Source organism: Bombina bombina, chromosome 3 (assembly GCF_027579735.1).
Source record: "Bombina bombina isolate aBomBom1 chromosome 3, aBomBom1.pri, whole genome shotgun sequence".
In the NCBI taxonomy this organism is placed as follows: Eukaryota; Metazoa; Chordata; class Amphibia; order Anura; family Bombinatoridae; genus Bombina; species Bombina bombina.
In genome coordinates this window covers 972,678,169-972,704,216 of record NC_069501.1, presented here as the reverse complement: position 1 = coordinate 972,704,216, position 26,048 = coordinate 972,678,169, and the positions used below count along the sequence as shown (strand labels likewise).

Below are 26,048 nucleotides of genomic sequence, written 5' to 3'. Positions count from 1 at the left end.
ATCTTAGCTTTTATTTTTATTTCACAGCTGAGTTTGTATTTATTTTAACTAGGTAGACTAGTTAGTAAATAGTTATTAACTATTTACTAGCTACCTAGTTAAAATAAATACAAATTTACCTGTAAAATAAAACCTAACCTGCCTCACACTAACACCTAACATTACAATAAAATTCAATAAATTAAATTAAAAAAATACATTTATCTAAATTACAAAAAAGAATAAACACTAAATTACACAAAATGAAAAAGAAATTATCAAAAATAAAAACGAATTACTCCTAATCTAATAGCCCTATCAAAATAAAAAAGCCCCCCCAAAATAAAAAAAACCCTAGCCTACACTAAACTGCCAATAGCCCTTAAAGGGCCTTTTGAGGGGCATTGCCCCAAAGAAATCAGCTCTTTTACCTGTAAATAAAAAAAATTAAAGACAACCCCCCAACAGTAAAACCCACCACCTACACAACTGACCCCCCAAATAAAATCCTATCTAAAAAACCTAAGCTCCCCATTGCCCTGAAAAGGGCATTTGAATGGGCATTGCCCTTAAAAGGGCATTTAGCTCTTTAACATTGCCCAAAACCCTAAGATAAAAATAAAACCCACCCAATGAACCTTTAAAAAAACCTAACACTAACCCTAGAAGATCCACTTACAGTTTTTGAAGACCGGACATCCATCTTCATCCAGCCAGCGAAGTCTTCATCCAAGCTGCAAGAAGTCCTCAACGAAACCAGTAGACGTCTTCATCCAAGCGTCAAAAAGTCATCATCCAGGCGGGCAAAAGTCTTCATCCAGACGACTTCTATCTTCATCCTTCCGGCGCGGAGCGGGTCCATCTTGAAGACATCCGGCGCAGAGCATCCTCTTCATACGGTCCCAGCCATACACTGAAGGTTCTATCAGCCAATAGGAATTAAAGGGTAAAAAATTATATTGGCTGACGCAATCAGCCAATAGGATTGAGCTTCAATCCTTTTGGCTGACCCAATCAGCCAATGGGATTGAGCTTGCATTCTATTGGCTGTTCCAATTGGCATCAGCCAATAGGATTTTTTACCCTTTAATTCCTATTGGCTGATAGGATTCTATCAGCCAATCGGAATTCAAGGGACACCATCTTGGATGACATCCCTTTAAGGGAACCTTCAGTGTACGGCTGGGACTGTATGAAGAGGATGCTCCGCGCCGGATGTCTTGAAGATGGACCCGCTCCGCGCCGGAAGGATGAAGATAGAAGATGCCGTCTGGATGAAGACTTCTGCCCGCCTGGCTGATGACTTCTTGCCGATTGGATGAAGACTTCTCCTGGCTTCGTTGAGGACTTCTTGCTGCTTGGATGAAGACTTCGCCGGCTGGATGAGGATGGATGTCCGGTCTTCAAAAACTGTAAGTGGATCTTCGGGGGTATTGTTGCTAGCTTAGGTTTTATTTTATAGGTAAGTATTTAGTTTTAAATAGGAATTATTTAGTTATTAATAGTAGGTTTTATTTAGATTTATTTTAATTATATTAAAGTTAGGGGTGTTAGGGTTAGGGTTACGTTAGGGTTAGGGGTTAATAGGTTTATTATAGCAGCGGAGTGTGTGGACAGCAGATTAGGGTTTAATTATATTTAAATAGTGTTTATTATGCAGGAGGGCAGCAGTTTAGGGGTTAATCATTTTATTCTAGTGGCGACGATGTTGGGAAGCGGCGGAATAGGGGTTAATAATTTTATTCTAGTGGGGACGATGTCCGGAGCAGCAGATTAGGGGTTAATAATTTTATTTTAGTGTTTGCGATGCGGGAGGGCCTCGTTTTAGGGGTTAATAGGTAGTTTATGGGTGTTAGTGTACTTTTTAGTTATGAGTTTTATGGTACAGCTTTGTAACGTAAAACTTATAACTGTTGACTTTAGATGGCGGTACGAATCTTGTCGGTATAGGCTGTACCGCTCACTTTTTGGCCTCCCAGGCAAAACTCGTAATACCGGCGCTATGGAAGTCCCATTGAAAAAGGACTTTTTTAAAAGTGCGGTACTGACGTTGCGTGACGGCCAAAAAAGTGTGCGGTACAGCTATACCTGCAAGACTCGTAATAGCAGCGGTAGGGAAAAAGCAGCGTTATACTCATAACGCAAAACTCGTAATCTAGCTGACAGAAAAGTCACACCAGTAAAGAGAAATGTGCTGGCTTTTACCCATCTTAGACCTGCAAAGTCAATATGAAATATAAAAACCTAAGCCACCTGCAATCAACCATTTCTGGTAAGCAGACAATCCCAAAAAAAACTGTCAATACAAACAACAACTTCAAAATTCAAAACATACTGGCAGCAATGAAGCCAACAAGCTCTCCAACAACCTAAACTATTGAGGGCTATGTTTATCACAAACCACCTTACTTCTCTTAAATCCTTTAAATGCTGGACTAACAAACAACTAGGTTATGTCCAACTAACACATTCATTTAACAGAAAAATCTAAAGAAGGCGAATAGCCATCCAACACAGTCAGGAAAAATCTCAATCCCAAACCTGTGTTTAACCTTTGTAAACAAACCCCACTTCCCATGTTTTGTTTGCATGTGAGGAAGAGGACACTTACATTCCTTGGCTATAATTATATCATTTCTATTCAGTCTCTGATGCCCTGTGTATCTGTTTACTTGTGACCCTTTTGTTTGTAAACACACATTTTTTTTACCCTCATTAGAAATGGCACCCATAGAGCACTACTCAGGTAGGCAGTGTGTAAGATGGTCAAATTCAAATGGAAATCTTTAAGAGACACCTGTTAAGCATCACTGACCTAGAGTTCTGCAAATATTATTTATATTAACTCATGGGGTTCAGAAAGTAGCACCCTGCAAGGCATAATTACAAGGGACGAATTCTGGAAATGTTTCGTAGGCATGCAAGGCAGGATTTGCTAAGTGCTTATATATGTGGGTTCTATGTAAGTTCTGAGTTAAATGTGAGCCCAAGACAGCGGACCTGTGGGGAGGTGTTGAGAATAGAGTCTCCGACCGTCAGAGAAATGTCAGGTGTCTCAAAGAGGGGGGGGGGGGGATAAAAAGCAGCTCAGTTTTGGACAGATTGAGTTGGAGGTAGTGTGAAGACATCCAAGAGGAAATTGCAGAGAGGCAGTTGGAAATATAGTTGAGTAAAGAAGGAGAGATTTCAGGAGAGGAAAGAGAGACTTGGGTATAATCAGCATATAAGTGGTACTGGAAGCCAAAAGAGGCTATGGGGCCTATATATCAAGGTCCGTATGGAGCTTGATGCCCCGTGTTTCTGGCGAGCCTGAAGACCGCTGCTCCATAACCTGTCCGCCTGCTCTGAGGCGGCAGACAGACATCATCGGAAATCAATTTGATACAATACGACCGGGTTCATTGATACCCCCTGCTAGCGGCCTATTGGCTGCAAATCTGCAAGGGGCGGTATTGCACCAGCAGTTCACCAAAACTGCTGGTGCAATGATAAATGCCGACAGCGTATGCTGTCAGCATTTATCGATGTGTAGCAGACATGATCCGCAAAATATCAGATCATGTCCGCTCGTCAGTGAGGTGCAGCCATATCCATCTAGGCACACTGAGCAACGGGTCCACGTCTGAATTCCCGCATCACACTTAGGGAGACTTCGTAGGCGTGCAAGGCAGGATTTGCTAAGTGCTTATATATGTGGGTTCTATGTAAGTTCTGAGTCAAATGTGAGCCCAAGACAGCGGACCTGTGGGGAGGTGTTGAGAATAGAGTCTCCGACCTTCAGAGAAATGTCAGATGTCTCAAAGAGGGGGGGGGGGGTTATAAAAAGCAGCTCAGTTTTGGACAGATTGAGTTGGAGGTAGTGTGAAGACATCCAAGAGGAAATTGCAGAGAGGCAGTTGGAAATATAGTTGAGTAAAGAAGGAGAGATTTCAGGAGAGGAAAGAGAGACTTGGGTATAATCAGCATATAAGTGGTACTGGAAGCCAAAAGAGGCTATGGGGCCTATATATCAAGGTCCGTATGGAGCTTGATCCCCCGTGTTTCTGGCGAGCCTGAAGACCGCTGCTCCATAACCTGTCCGCCTGCTCTGAGGCGGCAGACAGACATCATCGGAAATCAATTCGATACAATACGACCGGGTTCATTGATACCCCCTGCTAGCGGCCTATTGGCTGCAAATCTGCAAGGGGCGGTATTGCACCAGCAGTTCACCAAAACTGCTGGTGCAATGATAAATGCCGACAGCGTATGCTGTCAGCATTTATCGATGTGTAGCGGACATGATCCGCAAAATATCGGATCATGTCCGCTCGCACGTTCTTAAATAGGCTCCTATATGTTTTCTAAGGGAGGCTGTACAGAGAGAAAAGCAAAGGACCAAAGACAGAGCATTGCGGAACACCAACTGAGAGAGGCAAAGGATTAGAGCATAGGATCCGGAAACTGAAAACAAGCGGTTTGAGAGATATGAAGCAAACCAGGAGAGGGCTGTGTCTCGGAAGCCAAATGAATGTAGGATTATTAGGAGTAGAGGATGGTCAACCGTGTCAAAAGCAGTGGATAGGTCAAGAAGAATTAGTAAGGAGTAGTGTCCCTTTACTTTAGCAGGTCATTTGTTACTTTAAATAAAAAGAGAGAAGCGCTCAACCTGGGAATGAACAATAGCATAATAGCTTGTTCTATGGCTAGTTACCACCCAAGAAGCAGCCTCTTTTTGCTCAACATGTGCCTTTCACAGAGAAAAACTTTTCTGAAGCATATCAGCCTAATCCTGACTTAACAGTACAGTCCAGGCCCGAAATACCAGGCAATCCCTCTCTGAACGAAAGAAACAGCAAAACCCCAGACGTATGTTTCGGCCTAGTGTTGACCTCGTCAGTGAGGTGCAGCCATATCCCTCTAGGCACACTGAGCAACGGGTCCACGTCTAAATTCCCGCATCACACTTAGGGAGACTTCCCTAAGTGTCATAATTTGCATAAATAAAAAGAGAGAAGCGCTCAACCTGGGAACGAACAATAGCATAATAGCTTGTTCTATGGCTAGTTACCACCCAAGAAGCAGCCTCTTTTTGCTTAACATGTGCCTTTCACAGAGAAAAACTTTCCTGAAGCATATCAGCCTGATCCTGACTTAACAGTACAGTCCAGCCCTGAAATACCAGGCAATCCCTCTCTGAACGAGAGAAACAGCAAAACCCCAGACGTACGTTTCGGCCTAGTGTGGGCCTTGTCAGTGAGGTGCAGCCATATCCCTCTAGGCATACTGAGCAACGGATCCACGTCTGGATTCCCGCATCACACTTAGGGAGACTTCCCTAGTTCTCTCTCCCTTATCCCTATGTATTTGTGCTGTATCTTTCTGTATTTTGTTTGCTCTGTTATTATTTCACACCTACCCCCTACCCAGCCCGCCCACCTTCCTGCTGTACCTAATGGTGCTTGTGCTGCTGGCGTGCCGAAGGCGCACCAAAGGCAAGCCCGTCAGCGCCCATCCACACCCTGACCGCACCCAACGCCACCAACCTTGGCTCCAGAAACTGCCGCCACTACGACGCCAGCACCCTCCACGAACTCAACATAGGTAGATTGTACCCTACCACCACGCATCTCCGACCAACACCTTCGGACCTTTCACCTGCCGCAACTGCTCCTTCCCCTCCCTCCAGACTACAACACAACGAACTAACACCAAAAACAGCGGCAATTACCTCAACTGCATCCTCCTCAAAACCCGCTCTATCCACAAGCATGCCCTCGAAATCTGGAACCTTCTAGACTCCACCGCCCCTGATGTTGCCTTCCTCACTGAGACCTGGCTAAATCCCGCATCAGCGCCAGACATCACCACTGCAATACCCGACGGCTACAAGATCTGCCACAAAGACCGCAGCAACCGACCTGGAGGAGGCATCGCCATCATCTACAAACACACCACCCAAGTCACAACCAGCTCCGACGACCACTCAACAAGCCTAGAACACCTACACTTCAAGATCCAGGTCAACCCCAACACCACCCTCCGCGGCACCCTCATTTATAGACCTCCCTGACCTCGTCCCGCCTTCTGCGACATCATCACCAACCACATCGCACACCACATGCCCTCACCTCAACAGACTACATCCTCCTCGGTGACCTCAACTTCCATCTTGACAACCCCAACGATCACAACACCTCCACCCTCCTGGAAAACCTTGGAACTATCGGACTGAAGCAACTCGTAAACTGCCCAACCCACACAGCCGGCCACACCCTCGACCCGATCTTCTCCTCAGGCAACCACATCTCAGTCAATCACATCACCGAACTCCTCTGGACTGACCACCACTGCATACACTTCTCCTTCAACAAACCCACCACCCACCTCCGACAGTACCACCCGCCCCGCAGAAACTAGAACAACATCACCCAAGACCAACTTCACCGCACCCTAAACAAATCCTCCCCACCTACCTCCACAGACGCCAACTCCTCTGCCCGCAACTTCCACCGCTGGATTACATACTGCTCCAACACCCTCGCCTCCCTCAAAAAACCCTCTGGCCGCCAAACCACCAACAAAGCCAGCTTGTTCACCCCGGCCCTCCAGGACTCCAAACACCACTGCAGACAACTGGAAAGAACCTGGAGATCCAGCAAGCTGTCTTTAAGGAAGCAATCACCACCCACCACCACCTCATAAAAACCATCAAAAAAAACAGCCATCCAAGACAGAATCAACTCTAATGCACAAAACAGCAAGGAGTTGTTCTCAGTCATCAAGGAATTCTCTAAACCCAACAGCGACACCACCAACATTCCAACCTCCCAGGACCTCTGCAATACCCTCGCTGCACACTTCCACCGCAAGAGCCTCAACATCTATGACAGTTTCATGCCTCATAACTCAACCTCCACCACCCACTCCCCTACACCCAACGACACCCCTCCCAAATTCCCACCCCCTCACCACACATGGACTATCTGGAGCCCCGTCACCACAGATGACACCCTCAGAATCATGAAATTCATCCACTCCGGCGCACCCTCGGACCCATGCCCCCATTACATATTCAACAAAGCAAGCAACACCATCGCCCCTGAACTCCGCCACACTATCAACTGCTCCATCAAAACTGGCACCTTCCCAAATATCTGGAAGCACACAGAACTGAAACCCCTGCTGAAGAAACCGTCGGCAGGCCCCACGGACCCAAATAACTGCCGCCCCATCTCTCTACTCCCCTTCCCGGCCAAAGTCATAGAGAAGTCCATCAACTTGCAACTTATTGACCACATTGAGACCAACCACACCCTGGACCACTCCCAATCCAATTTCAGAAGCAACCACAGCACCGAGACCGCCCTCCTTGCTGCCACAGACGACATCCGCTCCATGCTTGACCGAGGAGAAACCGCCGCCCTCCTAGACCTCTCAGCAGCTTTCGACACTGTCGACCAGAACACCCTCTGCACCCGCCTACACGACGCCTGCATCCACAGCAAAGCCCTGGAATGGATCACCTCCTTCCTCATGGGCAGGACCCAGAAAGTCAGACTCCCACCTTTCTCCTCCAAACCCACACCAGTCAACTGCAGTGTACCGCAAGGCTCTTCGCTGATCCCCACCCTCTTCAACAACTACATGGTCCCTCTTGCCGCCATCGTCCGACGCCACGACCTCAACATTGTCTCCTATGCCGAAGACACCCAGTTAATCATCTCACTCACCTGAGATCCCACCACCACCAAAAAAAACGTCCATGTAGGCTTGACAGCAGTCACTGCCTGGATGAAGGACAACCGGCTCAAACTGAACACAGACAAAACCGAAGTCCTCCTCCTCGGACCCAATAAATCCGCATGGGATAACTCCTGGTGGCCCACAGCCCTCGGTCACCCTCCAACCCCAACCGACCATGCACGAAATCTAGGCTTCATCCTGGACTCCTCACTCTCCATGGACCGACAAATCAATGCTATCACCTCAACATGCTTCCACATTCTCCACCTGCTCCGAAAAATCTTCAAGTGGATCCCTACTGAAACCAAGAAAACAGTCACCCACGCCCTCGTCAGCAGCCGGTTAGACTATGGCAACGCACTCTACGCCGGCTCCACTATCAAACTCCAAAAGAGACTCCAACGTATCCAGAACGCCTCAGCCAGACTCATCCTTGACATCCCTCTCCAATGCCACATCACCGAACACCTAAGGTACCTTCACTGGCTCCCCATCAACAAGAGAATCACCTTCAAGCTCCTTACCCACGCGTTTAAGGCCCTACACAACATCGGACCCGAATACCTCAACCACCATCTGGGGTTGTCATGTTCCTTGTTCAGAGGAGAATTGCCTGATATTTCGGGGCTGGACTGACCTTATTTGACGGGATCAGACTGATATACTTCAGGAAAGTTTTCCTCTGTGAAAAGCACCCTGGTCTAAAAGAGGCTGCTTCCAGGGTAAATCGCCATAGAACTAGCTGATGAGCTGTTGTTCGTTCCTGGTAGAGCGCTTCTCTCTTTGTATGCATTTATTACTTTAGTAAGAACGGTTTCTGTTTAGTGTTTAGGGCGAAACCAGATTGAAGTGGATCAAGTAAGAAGTTAGTTGTAAGAAATTGAGTTAGCTTATAGACCAGTTTGTAAGGAGACTGGTCGATAGTTAGAAGGAGTGGAGAGGTCAAGCGAGGGCTTTTCTTAGAATTGGTGTGATTGACACATGCTTGAATGTATCAGGAAATGTGCCAGCAGTGAGAGACTGGTTAAAGAGTTGAGTTAGGATAGGGGTTAATGAAGCAGAGAGATAGGGAAGAAGTTGTGAAGGAATAGGATCAAGTGGGCAGGTTGTGAGATGAGCCGAGATAGGAGTACAGAGACTTCTTCCTCTGTTACAGGAGGAAAGTAGCAGAGAGTTTTGTTAATAGAAGGGGTGGGTAGGAGGGCTGGGTATTTTTGAAGTGTTGATCACTTCAAAAATAAAATAAAGCAGTGAGTTTGATAGTGGGCGGAGGTGCAGGCGGACGTAGAAGGGAGTTAAAGGTTGAGAACAGCATTCTGTGGTTGGATGCATGAGATGTTTTTAAACATATTTTAACTTCATATAATAAAACAGGTGCTTTATTAACACATTATGGGCTAGATTACATAGATCGCAATTGATAGCTCAAGATGCTTTATCTTTTGCCTGGCCTTGCGCAAATAATAATGCACAATCTGGTATTACAAGTAGATGGATAAATGTTTTAATCAATGCATCTTAACACAGCCAAAAGGTTTTGAGCATGCCCTATACTTTATATAAATAGCGCAGGGAGCGATATTACCATGCTCATTGTGCTAATATTCCAAGTGGTGCACTCCAGCTCAATCCCAAAATACTGCTGTAAAATGATGTGCTTTTTAGTACCTATAGTAAAAAAATTCTTATTAATAATATAGCAAAGAACTACACAAAGAAATCCACTACTAGCGCACCATATGTTTAGTACTCTAACTTCAGTGATATTCAACATGAAAACCGATGCGCCCCCATAGAAGTCTATAATGTGAGGGATTAAGTGCACCCATGCATATGACAGATATTAGCGAGGCCTAGACTAGCACTCAAGTAATGAAAAAAAATATGAGGGCAAAACCAGAAACGCTATTCATTGCGCTCAAGTGACGTTAATGCACAACAGTGCTAACAGTTTTGTGCTCAACTAGTAATCTAGGCCTTTATGTTCATATAATTTAACAGCACAATGTGAGCACAACGAGGAAGTATTTATTTTCTATCTAGATATATCAGGATTAAAATAATTTAAAGGGATATCAAACACTTCTTGTTTTTGAGAGCAAATTGTGCTTTGTCCCAGCCAAAAAGCAAAATCTGGAACGTAGGTTTTGAAAATGCTGCAAACTGTCTATATCTCATTTATTATTTGCAGCGTTTGCATGTTACAGAATTTGCTTTCTTTGCCTCTCTATGGATTGTGGAGAAAGCACAATTTTACACAAAACCAGGAGCTGTTTAATGTTCTTTAGATGTGCATTTTTTTATTACTTTACCCTAAAAATAACAGAAGTTAACTGTAGCAGTGAAATAAGCATCTCATATCAGATCCTTCACACCCTTATACTACCTCATATCCTTTTAGGGAGGGTCCAACAAGAACCACTGGTCGCATAGATGGAACCACATCATATGGTGCAACTGGCTCTGCCTGCAAATAAAAAACAACATATTAGCTGCAAGGACGCTGCCTGTTTTTTCTTTTTGCTTCATTGACTTCTATTGGGAAATATCTTACTTATCTCGGTTGCGAAATTTTAAGTTCGTTGTTTTTGTGCGCATTGGGTTTAGCACTAGTGCAAAAACACTTTACTTAAAAATTGTAATACGAGCACTACCAGACGTGCACAAAAAAAGTTTACTTCTAGCAAAGTTGGTGCCGAAGCGTTAAATACTGCTCCACTTGTAATGTGGCCCAAAATATGTGCCACTTAAGCTTCTACATAAGGCAATATTCAGTTACATTTTGCTGAACTGTTGGAAAAAAACTCTAAATGCCAAATGAAAAGCATTGATATACAGCAATGGCTTTAATGTACTGTGTACAATCCTAGATTCTCTGCCGTAACAGGATTGTTGTCTGAAAGAGTTATATTGTGCTCTCTTTACTGCAGTGATCCCTATATTCAGAACAATACATTTCTACTTAAAATGCTTGATCTATCCCTGGGAAAGATGCAGTGACGACGTGTCTGTGTGCTGTTTTACCATTGCTCCAAGATGTGAGATAGCTCGGTTCTACCTACAGTAAAATAACAAGTCACAGTGCGCATCAGTCTGATTTCCTTAAATTCAGTGTCAGTCATGCACTAACTCTAAGCAGGTGTCAATACTAACTAGAGAAGCATGTGCCAGTCTCAAGCCGTATGTGCCAGTCCAAATGCACACAAAATAAAGTTCCTCGTCTGATTCAAGGAAACAGTGATGTCGGTTTGATATATATTCTCTCTGTCACTAAACATGATTATCAAGTTTGTTGCTGAACTAACCAGTTTTGTTAGCAACACTGTATCTTGTCACCATTCTGCTTATAGTGTCTAACCGAGGTAGTGTCTGCTTCTATGTTAATGTGCTTATTCTTGTGGTATCTCACTAGCATAATGCAAATAACAATATTACACTTGTACAGTTAAGGCTGAGCATTCCAGACAATATTCAAACACTGTAAGTAAAATTATATGATAGGAACTTTATATAAAACAAGAGTTTGTGGTATAAAAAAGCATTTAGTTGAGAAATAAGTTATGGATCAGATAAAAAATGATATAAGGTTTCTAGAGCAACATTAGATCCTTGTCTCTCTAAAGGGGTGGTGGCCACTGTCTCATATCATAAAATATCACTTGCTTTGAAAGGTCATCTGGATAATGAGTGGGGATAATGATTACACTACAAGCTAAAAAGTTGCCATTAATCCCCTAGCAATGTGCTTCCTTTAACAGAGCACTATCCAAATATGTGTGTGTGTGTGTGTGGGGGGGGGGTTCTCTTCTTTTTTTGGCACATTTTAATAGAGCTCTCATACATCTGTTACTTAAATATGAGAATGTAATGGACAGAGAGTGGACAGAACTTGATATATAGTCCTAGATATGAAAAATGAAAGAATGAAATAGGTGGAACTATTTACATGGAAAACATTAGCTCTTTGTGGAAATAAGTAATCTAATCACTGAAGTTGGACAGACATTATAGCAGAGAGAATAATTTTCTGCAGGTAGCATATTTTTGTGGTGTAATTATTCAGCTGACATGACATGAGTTACAGACATCCACCTTACATAAGCAAAAGCATAATTAATACTGACTTTATAAACAGCTCCATGCAGCTTCTGATTGGCTACACTGGGACAATACAGAATGCAAGGGAAACATGAGTAATAAACAAAGCTGCATCACATGACTAGCTAGGCAGCTGCCACTCATAAAGTCTGTCAACCTGTTATTGTCTTTTGAAACAAAAGTGTGTTGTATAGCCCCCTATCTGTACTGTGTAACCAGTTGGAATTTTATGAATTATACAATAATAATAATGCTCAGGACTGGAAAATATCACTATATTTTCCAGCAAGGAAAAAGTTACTAGCACATTTATGTTAAGAGACATTAAAGTCATATTTATATGTGCACATGTATGTGTATATATATATATATATATATCTATCTATCTATCTATCTATATATATATATATATATATATATATATATATATATATATATATATATATATATATATATATATATATATATATATATATATATATATATATATATATAAGTATATATATCTCATTCTGTTGGCACAGTCTACAGGGGCTTCCTATTACAGTGCAGTAACTAGATACACCCTTTGAAAAGCTGATGAGTATGTTTACCTAGTATTCTTTTATCTCACCAATCAGTAGCCAGATGTAAATTAACTCCTGAAAAAACTGAACAATCAGTGTGTAGAATGTAAAGGCTTATGTAGGCTATCCTCTTAGGGGAGTGGAAAAACACCACAACACTTTTTAGGGGTATATTACATGAAAAATAAGCAAAACAATAATTAATGTGCATTTAAAATAGATGTGTTACATTTATATTTGATAGATAATTTGTATTATATATATATATATATATATATATATATATATATATATATATATATATATATATATATATATATATATATATATATATATATATATATATATATATATATATAGTGGGGCAAAAAAGTATTTAGTCAGCCACCAATTGTGCAAGTTCTCCCACTTAAGAAGATGAGAGAGGCCTGTAATTTTCATCATAGGTATACCTCAACTATGAGAGACAATATGTGGAAACAAATCCAGACAATCACAATAATTTATTTGAATATTATGGTGGAAATAAGTATTTGGTCACCTACAAACAAGCAAGATTTCTGGCTCTCACAGACCTGTATCTTCTTCTTTAAGAGGCTCCTCTGTCCTCCACTCATTACCCGTATAAATGGCACCTGTTTGAACTTGTTATCAGTATAAAAGACACCTGTCCACAACCTCAAACAGTCACACTCCAAACTCCACTATGGTGAAGACCAAAGAGCTGTTGAAGGACACCAGAAACAAAATTGTAGACCTGCACCAGGCTGGGAAGACTGAATCTGCAATAGGCAAGCAGCTTGGTGTGAAGAAATCAACTGTGGGAGCAATAATTAGAAAATGGAAGACATACAAGACCACTGATAATCTCCCTTGATCTGGGACTCCACGCAAGATCTCACGCCTTGGGGTCAAAATGATCACAAGAACGGTGAGCAAACATCCCAGAACCACACGGGGGGACCTAGTGAAAGACCTGCAGAGAGCTGGGACCAATGTAACAAAGGCTACCATCAGTAACACACTACGCCGCCAGGGACTCAGATCCTGCCGTGCCAGGCGTGTCCCCCTGCTTAAGCCAGTACATGTCCGGGCCCGTCTGAAGTATGCTAGAGAGCATTTGGATGATCCAGAAGCAGATTGGGAGAATGTCATATGGTCAGATGAAACCAAAGTAGAACTGTTTGGTAGAAACACAACTCGTCGTGTTTGGAGGAGAGAAATATGGTGTTCTTTGGTTGCAACTCAGCATTCTCTCTCCTCCAAACACGACGAGTTGGAGGGAACAGGACGACTGATCCGTGTACATGAAAGAATGAATGGGGCCATGTATCGTGAGATTTTGAGTGCAAACCTCCTTCCATCAGCAAGGGCATTGAAGATGAAACGTGGCTGGGTCTTTCAGCATGACAATGATTCCAAACACACCGCCCGGGCAACGAAGGAGTGGCTTTGTAAGAAGCATTTCAAGGTCCTGGAGTGGCCTAGCCAGTCTCCAGATCTCAACCCCATAGAAAACCTTTGGAGGGAGTTGAAAGTCCGTGTTGCCCAGCGACAGCCCCAAAACATCACTGCTCTAGAGGAGATCTGCATTCAGGAATGGGCCAACCTACCAGCAACAGTGTGTGACAACCTGGTGAAGACTTACAGAAAACGTTTGACCTCTGTCATTGCCAACAAAGGATATATAACAAAGTATTGAGATGAACTTTTGATATTGACCAAATACTTATTTTCCACCATAATTTGCAAATAAATTCTTTCCAAATCAGACAATGTGATTGTGTAGATTTGTTTCCACATATTGTCTCTCATAGTTGAGGTATACCTATGATGAAAATTACAGGCCTCTCTCATCTTCTTAACTGGGAGAACTTACACAATTGGTGGCTGACTAAATACTTTTTTCCCCCACTGTATATATATATATATATATATATATATATATATATATATATATATATATATATATATATATATATATATATAATTTTTATTCTCTTTTCCCACTACAGTAGTTCCGCAAAGGGACATGAAAACCAAATTTTCTCTTTTATGATTCTGATAGAGCATGCGATTTTAAACAAATTTCCATTTGACTTCTATTGACAAATTTTTCTGTGATTATGGGGTCATGATCTCAGTAGTAGTAGGTTCTGGAGTAATTTGCGGACTTACTATTTTACAGAAAGGTGATTGATTCATGGAATAAACTTCCACAAGATGTGGTAATGACAAACAATGAGCTAGATTAAGAGTTTTGCGCTATTTAGAGCTCTGGCTCTCACGTTAACTTCGCTAGATAGATGGAGGCTTTTTACGTGCGTCAGTATATTCTTGTATTACAAGTTGAAAGTAAAAAAGTTTGTGAGTGAGCATGAACCAAAATATAGACTTCAATGGAGTGCGGCAAGTGCAAAAAACAGAACCTAACCGCCTATATTGAAGAACGCTAAACCAGACATGAAAACTAAATTTATGCTTACCTGATAAATTTCTTTCTTTCTTGACACGATGAGTGCACGGATCATCTAATTACTATTGGGAATATCACTCCTGCCCAGCAGGAGGCGGCAAAGAGCACCACAACAAAGCTGCTAAATATCACCTCCCTTCTATCCAACCCCCAGTCATTCGACCGAAGTAAAGGAGAGAAAGGAAGCAACAAGGTGCAGAGGTGCCTGAGGTTTATAACATAACAAAAAAATATCTTGTCATCAAAAACAGGACGGGCTGTGGACTCATCGTGTCAAGAAATAAATAAATTTATCAGGTAAGCATAAATTTTGTTTTCTTTCTAATGACACGATGAGTCCACAGATCATCGAATTACTATTGGGAATCAATACCCAAGCTAGAGGACACTGATAATAAGGGAGGGACAAGACAGCCTAAACAGAAGGCACCACTGCTTGAAGAACCTTTCTCCTAAAGGAAGCCTCAGCCGAGGCAAAAATATCAAACTTATAGAATTTTGAAAAAGTATGTAGAGAGGACCAAGTTGCAGCCTTGTAAATCTGTTCTACAGAAGCTTCATTTTTGAATGCCCAGGAAGAGGAAACAGCCCTCGTAGAATGAGCTGTAACCTTCTCAGGAGGCTGCTGTCCAGCAGTCTCATAGGCGAAGTGAATTATACTCTTCAGCCACAAAGAAAGAGAAAACTACAAATAGAGCAGAAGGCTGACAAAAATCCTTAGTCGCCTGTAAATAGAATTTTAGAGCACAAACCACATCTAGGTTGTGCAGAAGACGTTCCTTATGAGAAGAAGGAACAACAATCTCCTGATTAATGTTCCAATCTGAAACTACTTTAAGAAGAAAACCCAATTTAGTATGTAAAACAACCTTATCCGAGTGAAAGATAAGATAGGGAGACTCATGCTGTAAAGCCGAGAGTTCAGAGACTCTACGAGCAGAAGAAATAGCAACAAGAAAAAAAACCTTTCAAGATAACAACTTAATATCTAAGGAATGCATAGGTTCAAAAGGAGCCTGCTGAAGAACCTTAAGAACAAGATTAAGACTCCAGGGAGGAGTAACAGGTTTGAACACAGGCCTGATTCTGACCAAGCCTGACAGAACGATTGAACATCTGGTACCTCTGCCAGACGTTTATGTAACAAAATAGATACGGCAGAAATTTGACTTTTAAAGGAGCTGAAAAACCACGCTTAGATAAAATTAAGCATTCAATCTCCAAGCAGTCAGCTTCAGAGAAACTAAATTTGGATGAAGGAAGAGCCCTTAAAGTAGAAAGTCTTTTCTTAGAGGAAGTTTCCAAGGAGGGCGAGATGACATCTCCACTAGGCCTGCATACCAAATCCTGCGAGGCCACGCCGGAGCAATGAGAATCACCAACGCCCTCTCTTGCTTGATCCAAGCAATGACCTAAGGAAGGAGAGCGAATGGAGGAAATAGGTATGCAAGATTGAAATTCCAAGGAACTGCCAGAGCATCTATCCAAACCTGGACCTCGACCCGTACCTCGGGAGCATGGCATTCTGATGAGAGGCCATGAGATCTAGATCCGGCTGTCCCCATTTGAGAATCAAGTTGGAAAATACTTCTGGATGCAATTCCCATTCCCCCGGGTGAAAGGTCTGTCTGCTCAGAAAATCCACTTCCCAATTGTCCACTCCTGGAATGTGGATCGCAGATAGACAACAGTTGTTGGTCTCCGCCCACTGAATAATCTTGGACACCTCTTTCATGGCCAAAGAACTCTGAGTTTCACCCTGATGGTTGATGTAAGCCACTGAGGTTATGTTGTCCGTCATAAATCTGATAAACCGGGCAAAAGCTAACTGAGGCCAGGCCAGGCCAGGCCAGAAGAGCATTGAAGATTGCGCTTAACTCTAGAATGTTTATGGGGAGAACAGATTCTTGGCTAATACCCAAAAAGAGAGAGAAGTAAAGATATAAATATTTTTATTTTATTAACAAAAAGGATTTTCTAAAACCAAATTCTTATACTGGTAGTTAAAAATAAAAATGAATGCACATCAATACAACATGCTAAGTATATGTGTATAAAAATCAATCCTAATGCCCAAAGTACTAAAGGAGATTGGCCAACCCTAATGTTTCAATATTTAAAATAGTTTCAACAAATAAAATTAGTAAGTTTCAAATCATAAAGTGCAATGTCGCTAATAAAGGTATACAAAGTTTCCTGACAGCAAGATAACTCGCTAGTCAAAATACGGCATTCACCTCATAAAAAAACAACATTAAACTCATAGAAATGCTAATGCAGAGACATGTGCTAGCAGTATAATGATTATAGGTGTGATCTCCGTGGATCTCTTGATATACTGGTTAATAGAGGTTAGTTACCAGTCCGGTGTGTTTAAAGTTCCTTTTCAAACTGTTTGTTTCGGTACCAACAAAAGTCCTAACAAGTGCACTTGTTTACGGTTACCTTTAAAAGTATGTGATTTATACTTGTGTTCCTGTAGAATAATTTTCGTCTCAGCCGATTCTGGAACCGTCCTGTCCCTTTCAGCGTCTTAGCCGATGTGTGCCCCAGAGTCTGCGCCTTCTCCGAAAGGGCTGTGATTGGATCTCTGTTAGGGGAGTGTTCTGTTAGGCAGTGAGTGACGGCTCTACGGCTGTTCCTTCCTTTCTTTGATTCCGTTCATTTGGTATGGGGAATTTTGCAACGCGTTTCCGCTGAATACACTTCAGCCTTTGTCAAGCATCAGAAGGCGCGGACTCTGGGGCACACATCGGCTAAGACACTGAAAGGGACAGGACGGTTCCAGAATCAGCTGAGACGAAAATTATTCTACAGGAACACAAGTATAAATCACGTACTTTTAAAGGTAACTGTAAACAAGTGCACTTGTTAGGACTTTTGTTGGTACCGAAACAAACAGTTTGAAAAGGAACTTTAAACACACCTGACTGGTAACTAACCTCTATTAACCAGGCAGTATATCAAGAGATCCATGGAGATCACACCTATAATCATTATACTGCTAGCACATGTCTCTGCATTAGCATTTCTATGAGTTTAATGTTGGTTTTTAATGAGGTGAATGCCGTATTTTAACTAGCGAGTTATCTTGCTATCAGGAAACTTTGTATACCTTTATTAGCGACATTGCACTTTATGATTTGAAACTTACTAATTTTATTTGTTGAAACTATTTTAAATATTGCAACATTAGGGTTGGCCAACCTCCTTTAGTACTTTGGGCATTAGGATTGATTTTTATAGACATATACTTAGCATGTTGTATTGATGTGCATTCATTTTTATTTTTAACTACCAGTATAAGAATTTGGTTTTAAAAAATCCTTTTTGTTAATAAAATAAAAATATTTATATCTTGACTTCTCTCTCTTTTTGGGTATTAGCCGAGAAGGCACTTTTGATTTCTTTAAAATTACCCCTTTTTCTCAATCTAGTGTTGTGGATTTTTGGAGGAAGATCCTCTGAAATCATAAGCTTATATATCCCCCTGTTTGCGCTGTCTGTAAAAATCCTCTTTTGGTATGGAGAACAGATTCTTCCCAAGTCCATGTCCCCTGAGCCCTTAGAAGGCCCCAGACTGCTCCTCATCCTGTCAGGCTGGCGTCCGTAGTCACTATCACCCAGCTAGGTCTGTGAAAACAGGTTCCCTGGGAGAGATGATCCTGAGGCAACCACCAAGGAAGAGAATCTCTTGTCATTTGATCCAAATTAATCCCCGTAATCTCCGTTCCACTGTCTGAGCATGCATAACTGCAGAGGTCTAAGATGGAAACGAGCAAACGTAATAATATCCATGGCGGCTACCATGAGACCGATTACCTCCATACATTGAGCCACTGATGGCTGAGAAGAGGATTGAAGAGACAGACAAGATTATAAAATCTTGGATTTTCTGACCTCCGTCAGAAATATTTTCATCAAAACGGAATCTATTATGGTTCCCAAAAAGACTAACCTTGTAGATGGAATTAAGGAACTCTTTTCCAGATTCACCTTCCAACCATAAAAGCGCAGGAAAGATACAAGCATCTCCGTGTTGGATCTTGCTAGATGAAAAGACTGGGCCTGAACCAGAATGTCATCCAGATAAGGCGCCACTGCAATACCCTGTAACCAGAGCACTGCCAACAGAGATACCAGAACCTTTGACAAAATTCTGGGAGCTGTAACTGGAAGTGTTTGTGGAGAAAAGCAAATCTCAGAAACTTGTGATGATCCCTGTGGATGGGAACATGAAGGTACGCATCCTTTAAATCTACTTTTGTCATAAATTGACCCTCTTGAACTAAGGGAAGAATGGAACAAATAGTTTTCATTTTGAAGGACGGTACTCTGAGGAATTTGTTTACACTCTTGAGATCCAAGATTGGTCTGAAGGTTCCCTCTTTCTTGGGAACCACAAACAGATTGGAGTAAAATCCCAGACCCTTCTCCTGTACTGGAACAGGAACTATCACTCCCATTTCGGATAGATCCCAAACACAATGTAAGAATGGCTCTCTTTTTATCTGGTCTACAGATAATCTTGAGAGAAAAATGTGCCCCTTGGGGGAAATGTCTTGAATTCTAGTTTGAATCCCTGGGACACGATGTCTATTGCCCAAGGATCCTGAACATCCTGAACGAAAAAGGAAAGTCTGCCCCCCACAAAATCCAGTCCCGGATTGGGGGCAGACCCTTCATGCTGACTTTGAATCATTAGCAGGCTTCTTGGATTGTTTTCCCTTATTCCAAGATTGGTTGTGTCTCCAGGAAGGTTTGGACTGATCCTGTTTTGTAGAGGGAGAGGAAGGTTTATCCTTGAAGTTTCGAAAGGAACGAAAATTCCTCTGACATCCCTTCTGCTTAGATTTCTTATCCTGAGGAAGGAAATTACCCTTTCCTCCTGTAATTACAGCCAAAGCTGGGCCAAACAAGGTCTTACCCTTGTAAGGAATAGACAAAAGCTTAGACTTAGATGACACATCCGCAGACCAAAATTTCAGCCATAAAGCTCTTCGAGCCAGAATGGCAAAACTAGAAATCTTTGCAACCAACTTGATAACTTGAAGGGAAGCATCAGAAATGAAAAAATTGGCCAATTTAAGAGCCCTGATCCTGTCCTGGATCTCTTCAAGGGGAATGTCTGTTTGAAAGCAATCAGATAATGCATCAAACCAGTATGTCGCCGCGCTAGAAATGGTAGAAATACACACCGCAGGTTGCCATTGTAAACCCTGGTGAACATACATTTTCTTAAGAAAAACCTCCAGTTTCTTATCCATAGGGTCCTTAAAAGAACAGATATCATCTATGGGAATAGTAGTTCTCTTAGCTAAAGTGGAAATTGCCCCTTCCACCTTGGGGACCATTTGCTAAGACTCCATGATAGAGTCATCAATGGGAAACATCTTCTTAAAAATAGGAGAAGGAGAAAAAGGAATACCCGGCTTCTCCCATTCCTTAACAATAATTTCTGAAGCCCGATCTGCTACGGGAAAACATTCCAGCATGGAAGGTACATCATAATACTTGTTAAGTTTACTACACTTTTTAGGGTTGACAATGACAGTAGAGTCAGAGTCGTTCAGAGTAGCCAAAACCTCCTTGAGTAGTAAACAGAGGTGTTCCAGCTTAAACCTGAAGGATACAACTTCAGCATCAGAGGAAGGAATTACACTGTCAGAATCTGAGATTTCACCTTCAGAAGCTACCGAAAAATCCTCCTCATCAGATTTATGAGAGGAAACATTCGGAATAGCCACGACCGAGTCAGATACGTTACACACTGATTCTTTAGACTTCCTCTTGCGCTTTGCCTGTAGCATGGGAAAAGCAGACAACGCATCAGAAACTGTAGAAGACATGAGGGAAGCAATGTCTTGCAAAAAGACACCAGCCAGAGCTTGAGAGGAAGTGCAGGGGGCTGAAATAAATGGGTACTAAAATTTGGGACACCTGATGGAAAAAAAGGCATATCTTTCACATTGTCAGAAGACTCCTGGACAGCATCCGTCTTAGACAATATATTCTCAAAAAATCTATCCTTAAAGGGACATTAAACCCAAATTTTTTCTTTCATGATTCAGATAGAGAATACTATTTTAAACAACTTTCTAATTTACTTCTATTATCTAATTTACTTTATTTTCTTGATATTCTTTCCTGAAAAGCATATCTAGATAGGCTCAGTAGCTTCTGATTGGTGGCTGCACATAGATGCCTCATGTGATTGGCTCACCCATGTGCATTGCTATTTCTTTAACTAAGGATATCTAAAGAATGAAGCAAATTAGATAATAGAAGTAAATTGTAATTTTGTTTAAAATTGTATTCTCTGTCTGAATAATGAAAGAAAATTTTTGGGTTTAATGTCCCTTTAAGATTTAATGTTCTCTCAACACATAAGGAACAAAAAGGAATTGGTGGTTCAATATTAGCATTCAAACATAAAGGACATCTGTAATCTGTAACAGAGTATTGGTCCATCTTAACAGAATAAATATAAATAATTAAATAATTAAATTATGAACAATTTAAATAAAGAAAAAAACGTTACTGTTTCTTTAAATTTTAAAATGATCAAAAAAGAAAAAGAGGGGGCGCCCTAAGTGTAGGAGAGAAGATGTGACCAAATAATTCTATACTTCTATAATAATTCTATACTTATGTATCTAGATGTTAGATTAATATTAAAAAATGCTAAAGTGATAAATCAAGGTGATATACTGTGGGAACCAGTGTCAATGTGGTTTTAAAGTGATAAATCATACAATGTGCAATGTTATACAGTGTTAATCGATAGCAATGTGATACAGGGTAAAAGTAATAAACAATCAAAACAAACACAGTGATAATAAAATGAAAGTCTCTATTGGGATGGGAGGCAGCTATCTGTGATGATCCAGGCCAGGATCCAGGAGCAGCAATCTATGAAGAGAAAAGACAGAAGCGCCACATGGCCCAATATTGTTTGATCCAGAATAAATAGATCTTAAGGTGATGAGTAAACTCACGTTTAGTAGAGCACCTCAGTTAGTGCTAGATATACGGTCTGGGATCTATTTGGTCACCCAGAAGACCAACTTCCTGCACAGGAGCTGATGTCTGTATAGACAGAAGGAAAACACAGGTGCCAATATGGCCTAGTATTGCTGGTGCAAAGGTGTCAATACAAGCAAAGAGATGAATAATACTCACAAAGTGTAAAGCACCTCTCGTGGTGCTATAGAGGCATGAAGGGGTCAATTCAGTCACCCAACAGACTTGTAGCCAGACATCCAAATGGATCCAGAGGTGCAAAAGGATCCCACAATTGATCCAGAAAAGGAATTAATCCTGGTTAGTAACACATCTTATAGCGAGCGCAAACTACCCGGAATCAGGGAGATCTCCCTGATTCCGGGTAGTTTGCGCTCGCTATAAGATGTGTTACTAACCAGGATTAATTCCTTTTCTGGATCAATTGTGGGATCCTTTTGCACCTCTGGATCCATTTGGATGTCTGGCTACAAGTCTGTTGGGTGACTGAATTGACCCCTTCATGCCTCTATAGCACCACGAGAGGTGCTTTACACTTTGTGAGTATTATTCATCTCTTTGCTTGTATTGACACCTTTGCACCAGCAATACTAGGCCATATTGGCACCTGTGTTTTCCTTCTGTCTATACAGACATCAGCTCCTGTGCAGGAAGTTGGTCTTCTGGGTGACCAAATAGATCCCAGACCGTATATCTAGCACTAACTGAGGTGCTCTACTAAACGTGAGTTTACTCATCACCTTAAGATCTATTTATTCTGGATCAAACAATATTGGGCCATGTGGCGCTTCTGTCTTTTCTCTTCATAAATTTTAAAATGAAACTGCTTTATTTTTGATGCAATGCAAAAACGAAACTGCTTTATTTTTTGAACAAATACAAAAACGAAAATGCTTTATTTTACAAGATATTGAGTAATGAAAACGTCTTAAAGGGACACTGTACCCAAATTTTTTCTTTTGTAATTCAGAAAGAGCATGCAATTTTAAGCAACTTTCTAATTTACTCCTATTATCAATTTTTCTTCGTTCTCTTGCTATCATTATTTGAAAAAGAAGGCATCTAAGCTTTTTTTTGGTTTCAGTACTCTGGACAGCACTTTTTTATTGGTGGATGAATTTATGCACCAATCAGCAAGGACAACCCAGGTTGTTCACCAAAAATGGGCCGGCATCTAAACTTACATTCTTGCATTTCAAATAAAGATACCAAGAGAATGAAGAAAATGTGATAATAGGAGTAAATTAGAAAGTTGCTTAAAATGTCATGCTCAATCTGAATCACGAAAGAAAATTTTTGGGTACAGTGTCCCTTTAACACCTCAAACAGCCTCTACACCTCAGCAATAGGTTTGCTGAGGTGCCTATCTAAAAAGAAACTGCTTTATTTTTTAAAACCGGAATCCAAACTGGAGCTGTTTCAGTAATGACAGGCTAACAAATGACAGTTAAATTTGAAAAACGTTAAGATGCAGATATCTCTCCTCCATATACAGGAAGTGAGAAAATAACAAGTGCACAAGAGATACATTTTTACCTCACACAAGGCCCCGCCCATCGTGGGCGTGTCAAAAATAACGTCTCAGTAGACATCTTAATGCAAAAAACATTAACAAAACCACCAAAATGAGCCAAGTTCTCCTCAAGTCCCCAGTGTCTGCAATACTGCCATACATAATCCCCCTTACAACACTAGCAGGCCCATTTATCAAAGGGCTTGCAGACCTGATCCGACACTGCGGATCAGGTCCGCAAGACCTCGCTAAATGCGGAGAGCAATACGCTCTCCGCATTTAACATTGCACCAGCAGCTCACAAGAGCTGCTGGTGCAACGCCGCCCCCTGCTGACTCGCGGCCAATCGGCCGCCAGCAGGGAGCTGTCAATCAACCCGATCGTATTCGATCGGGTTGATGTCCGGCGATTCCTGTCCGCCTGTTCAGAGCAGGCGGACAGGGTTATGGAGCAGCGGTCTTTAGACCGCTGCTTCATAACTTGTGTTTCTGGCGAGTCTGAAGACTCGCCAGAAACACGGCCCTTCAAGCTCCGTACGGAGCTTGATAAATGGGCCTGCATGAGTAATGTATCAAAAATCCCTGTCAGGGAAATAGTAAAGTGCCATGTCTTTTCCTTAAAGCAGCTTAAGATAAAATATAAATATATATATATAAATAAATTAGCACTTACCTCAATAAATCTGCCTGGCAGCAAGGCAGCTCACTAGGTTTGGCGAGGTCCTTTCCCTCGCATTGACCTGTGGAAAATAATAATAAGGGCAGCAACTGTTATTTAAATATGAGGGAGGCGCAGTGAGAATTATGTCCCACAAGATCCCTTTGCTTAAAAGCTACCAATGCTCTACTGAAGAGACTGAAATGGACTACAGCTACACCCTGGAGGAAAAACAGCACATACTAGTACTGCAAATAAAATAATAAACTCTTGATTGAAGAATCTTTTCAGACACCTAACTTTACTACTTCCTTACACTAACGTAGGCAAAGAGAATGACTGTGTTTGGATAGAAGGGAGGTGATATTTAACAGCTTTGCTGTGGTGCTCTTTGCCGCCTCCTGCTGGGCAGGAGTGATATTCCCAATAGTAATTAGATGATCTGTGGACTCATCATGTCATTAGAAAGAAATATTAATATTTCACATTCCAACGTTCTTCACATAGAAGAATATGTTCTATTTATTCTTAAATACATATTTCTAGATATATCTGTCTATTTTTATATATCTATTCCTAAAGAAATATAGGTATAGATGTGTATTTTACATAAACAGTATCAGATATATATATAGAAATATATATTTAAGAATAAAAAGTATATTATATTCTATGTGAAGAACATAGAAATATAAAATATTCATTTGCGCATCGGGTTTCACAATTTAGATTTTAATTATAGACTATAAAGAGAAATAAATGCGCAGACTTATTGAGCCAGTGGTTCTTATCTGCCATTAAAATCTATGTTTATATGTTTCTCTTGGTATCCTTTGTTGAAGGAGCAGCTATGCACTACTGGGAGCTAGCTGAACAAAATTGTTGAATCAATAAAAAGAGGCATTTGTGAGTAGCCACCAATCAGCAACTAGTTTCCAGTAATGCATTACTGCTCCTGAGCCTATCTAGGTATGCTCTTGTACAAAGGATACCAAGAGAATGAAGAAAATTAGATAATAAAAGTAAGAAACTGCTTTAGTTTCCAGTAATCCATTACTGCTCCTGAGCCTACCTAAGTATGCTCTTCTACAAAGGATACCAAGAGAATGAGGAAATTAGATAATAAAAGTAAATATGAAAGTTGTCTAAATTCACATACTCATACATTTTGGGTTTCACATCCCTTTAAGAACAGTTTTTTTTAATTATTAAGTATTTTAATGAATGCATTATTGTATTTATTTTTGTGATCAATAATTGTTTTAATACGTGACTGTGATGAGGTTAATATAAAATCATGGTTGGATTTAGACTATGAGATTCAAATGTGTTTGCGACTGCTACTCATATTAAAAATGTTGTACTTGTCTGCAGACATTTCTATTCAGGGACTGTGGATAATTTCCCATTTCTAACAATACAGGTACAGAACCCTTCATCTAAACCGATTGGTTTAGTGTTAGATTTTGCAAAAGTTTAGATTTCAGAATATTTGTATATTTGCCTCTATTAGGTGGCACTAAGTGTAAACAACAATATCTTAGGTCATTCAGACAAGATTTACATTTTATAATACAGCTTACACATCTGAATGTAGTTTTATTTCATTTTGAATACTTGTGTATACATAATACCATCAAATAGTACAGTACTGTAATCAGAAAGGTAATAGTTGGCATTTTAAATAAATATAGACTACCATTTACAGTTTAGAACAGAAAAACCAAAACCAAAGAGGCAGGTGGGAAAATTGTACTTTTAGTCATTTCATAAAAAATAAAAATAAAAAAAGAGTCTGGATTTTGGAATTCTGGGTTTGGGGATTTCTTCCTATACTAATAAATGGCCTATGTCAGAGATAACTAACCTTTCACATGAGGGGACAGTCTGAAACAATTTTATGCTGTGTATAAAAAAAACCTTCACAAGAGCTATGTAATGGCTAAACCTGTGCTGTTTTGCTTTCACAAATGGAGATGATTATATAGCACAATTATGTACACATTCGCGT

General features: G+C 41.0%; 1 protein-coding gene across 1 annotated transcript in view; it reads right to left on the bottom strand.

Moving 5' to 3' along the window:
• CACNB3 (calcium voltage-gated channel auxiliary subunit beta 3) overlaps positions 1-26,048 on the bottom strand; it is a 237,108-nt gene that overhangs the window by 112,006 nt on the left and 99,054 nt on the right. Inside the window, exon 7 of the mRNA XM_053705503.1 lies at positions 10,091-10,171. Within this exon, the coding sequence (XP_053561478.1) occupies positions 10,091-10,171 (81 nt within the window). The remainder of the gene's footprint in view (positions 1-10,090; positions 10,172-26,048) is intronic.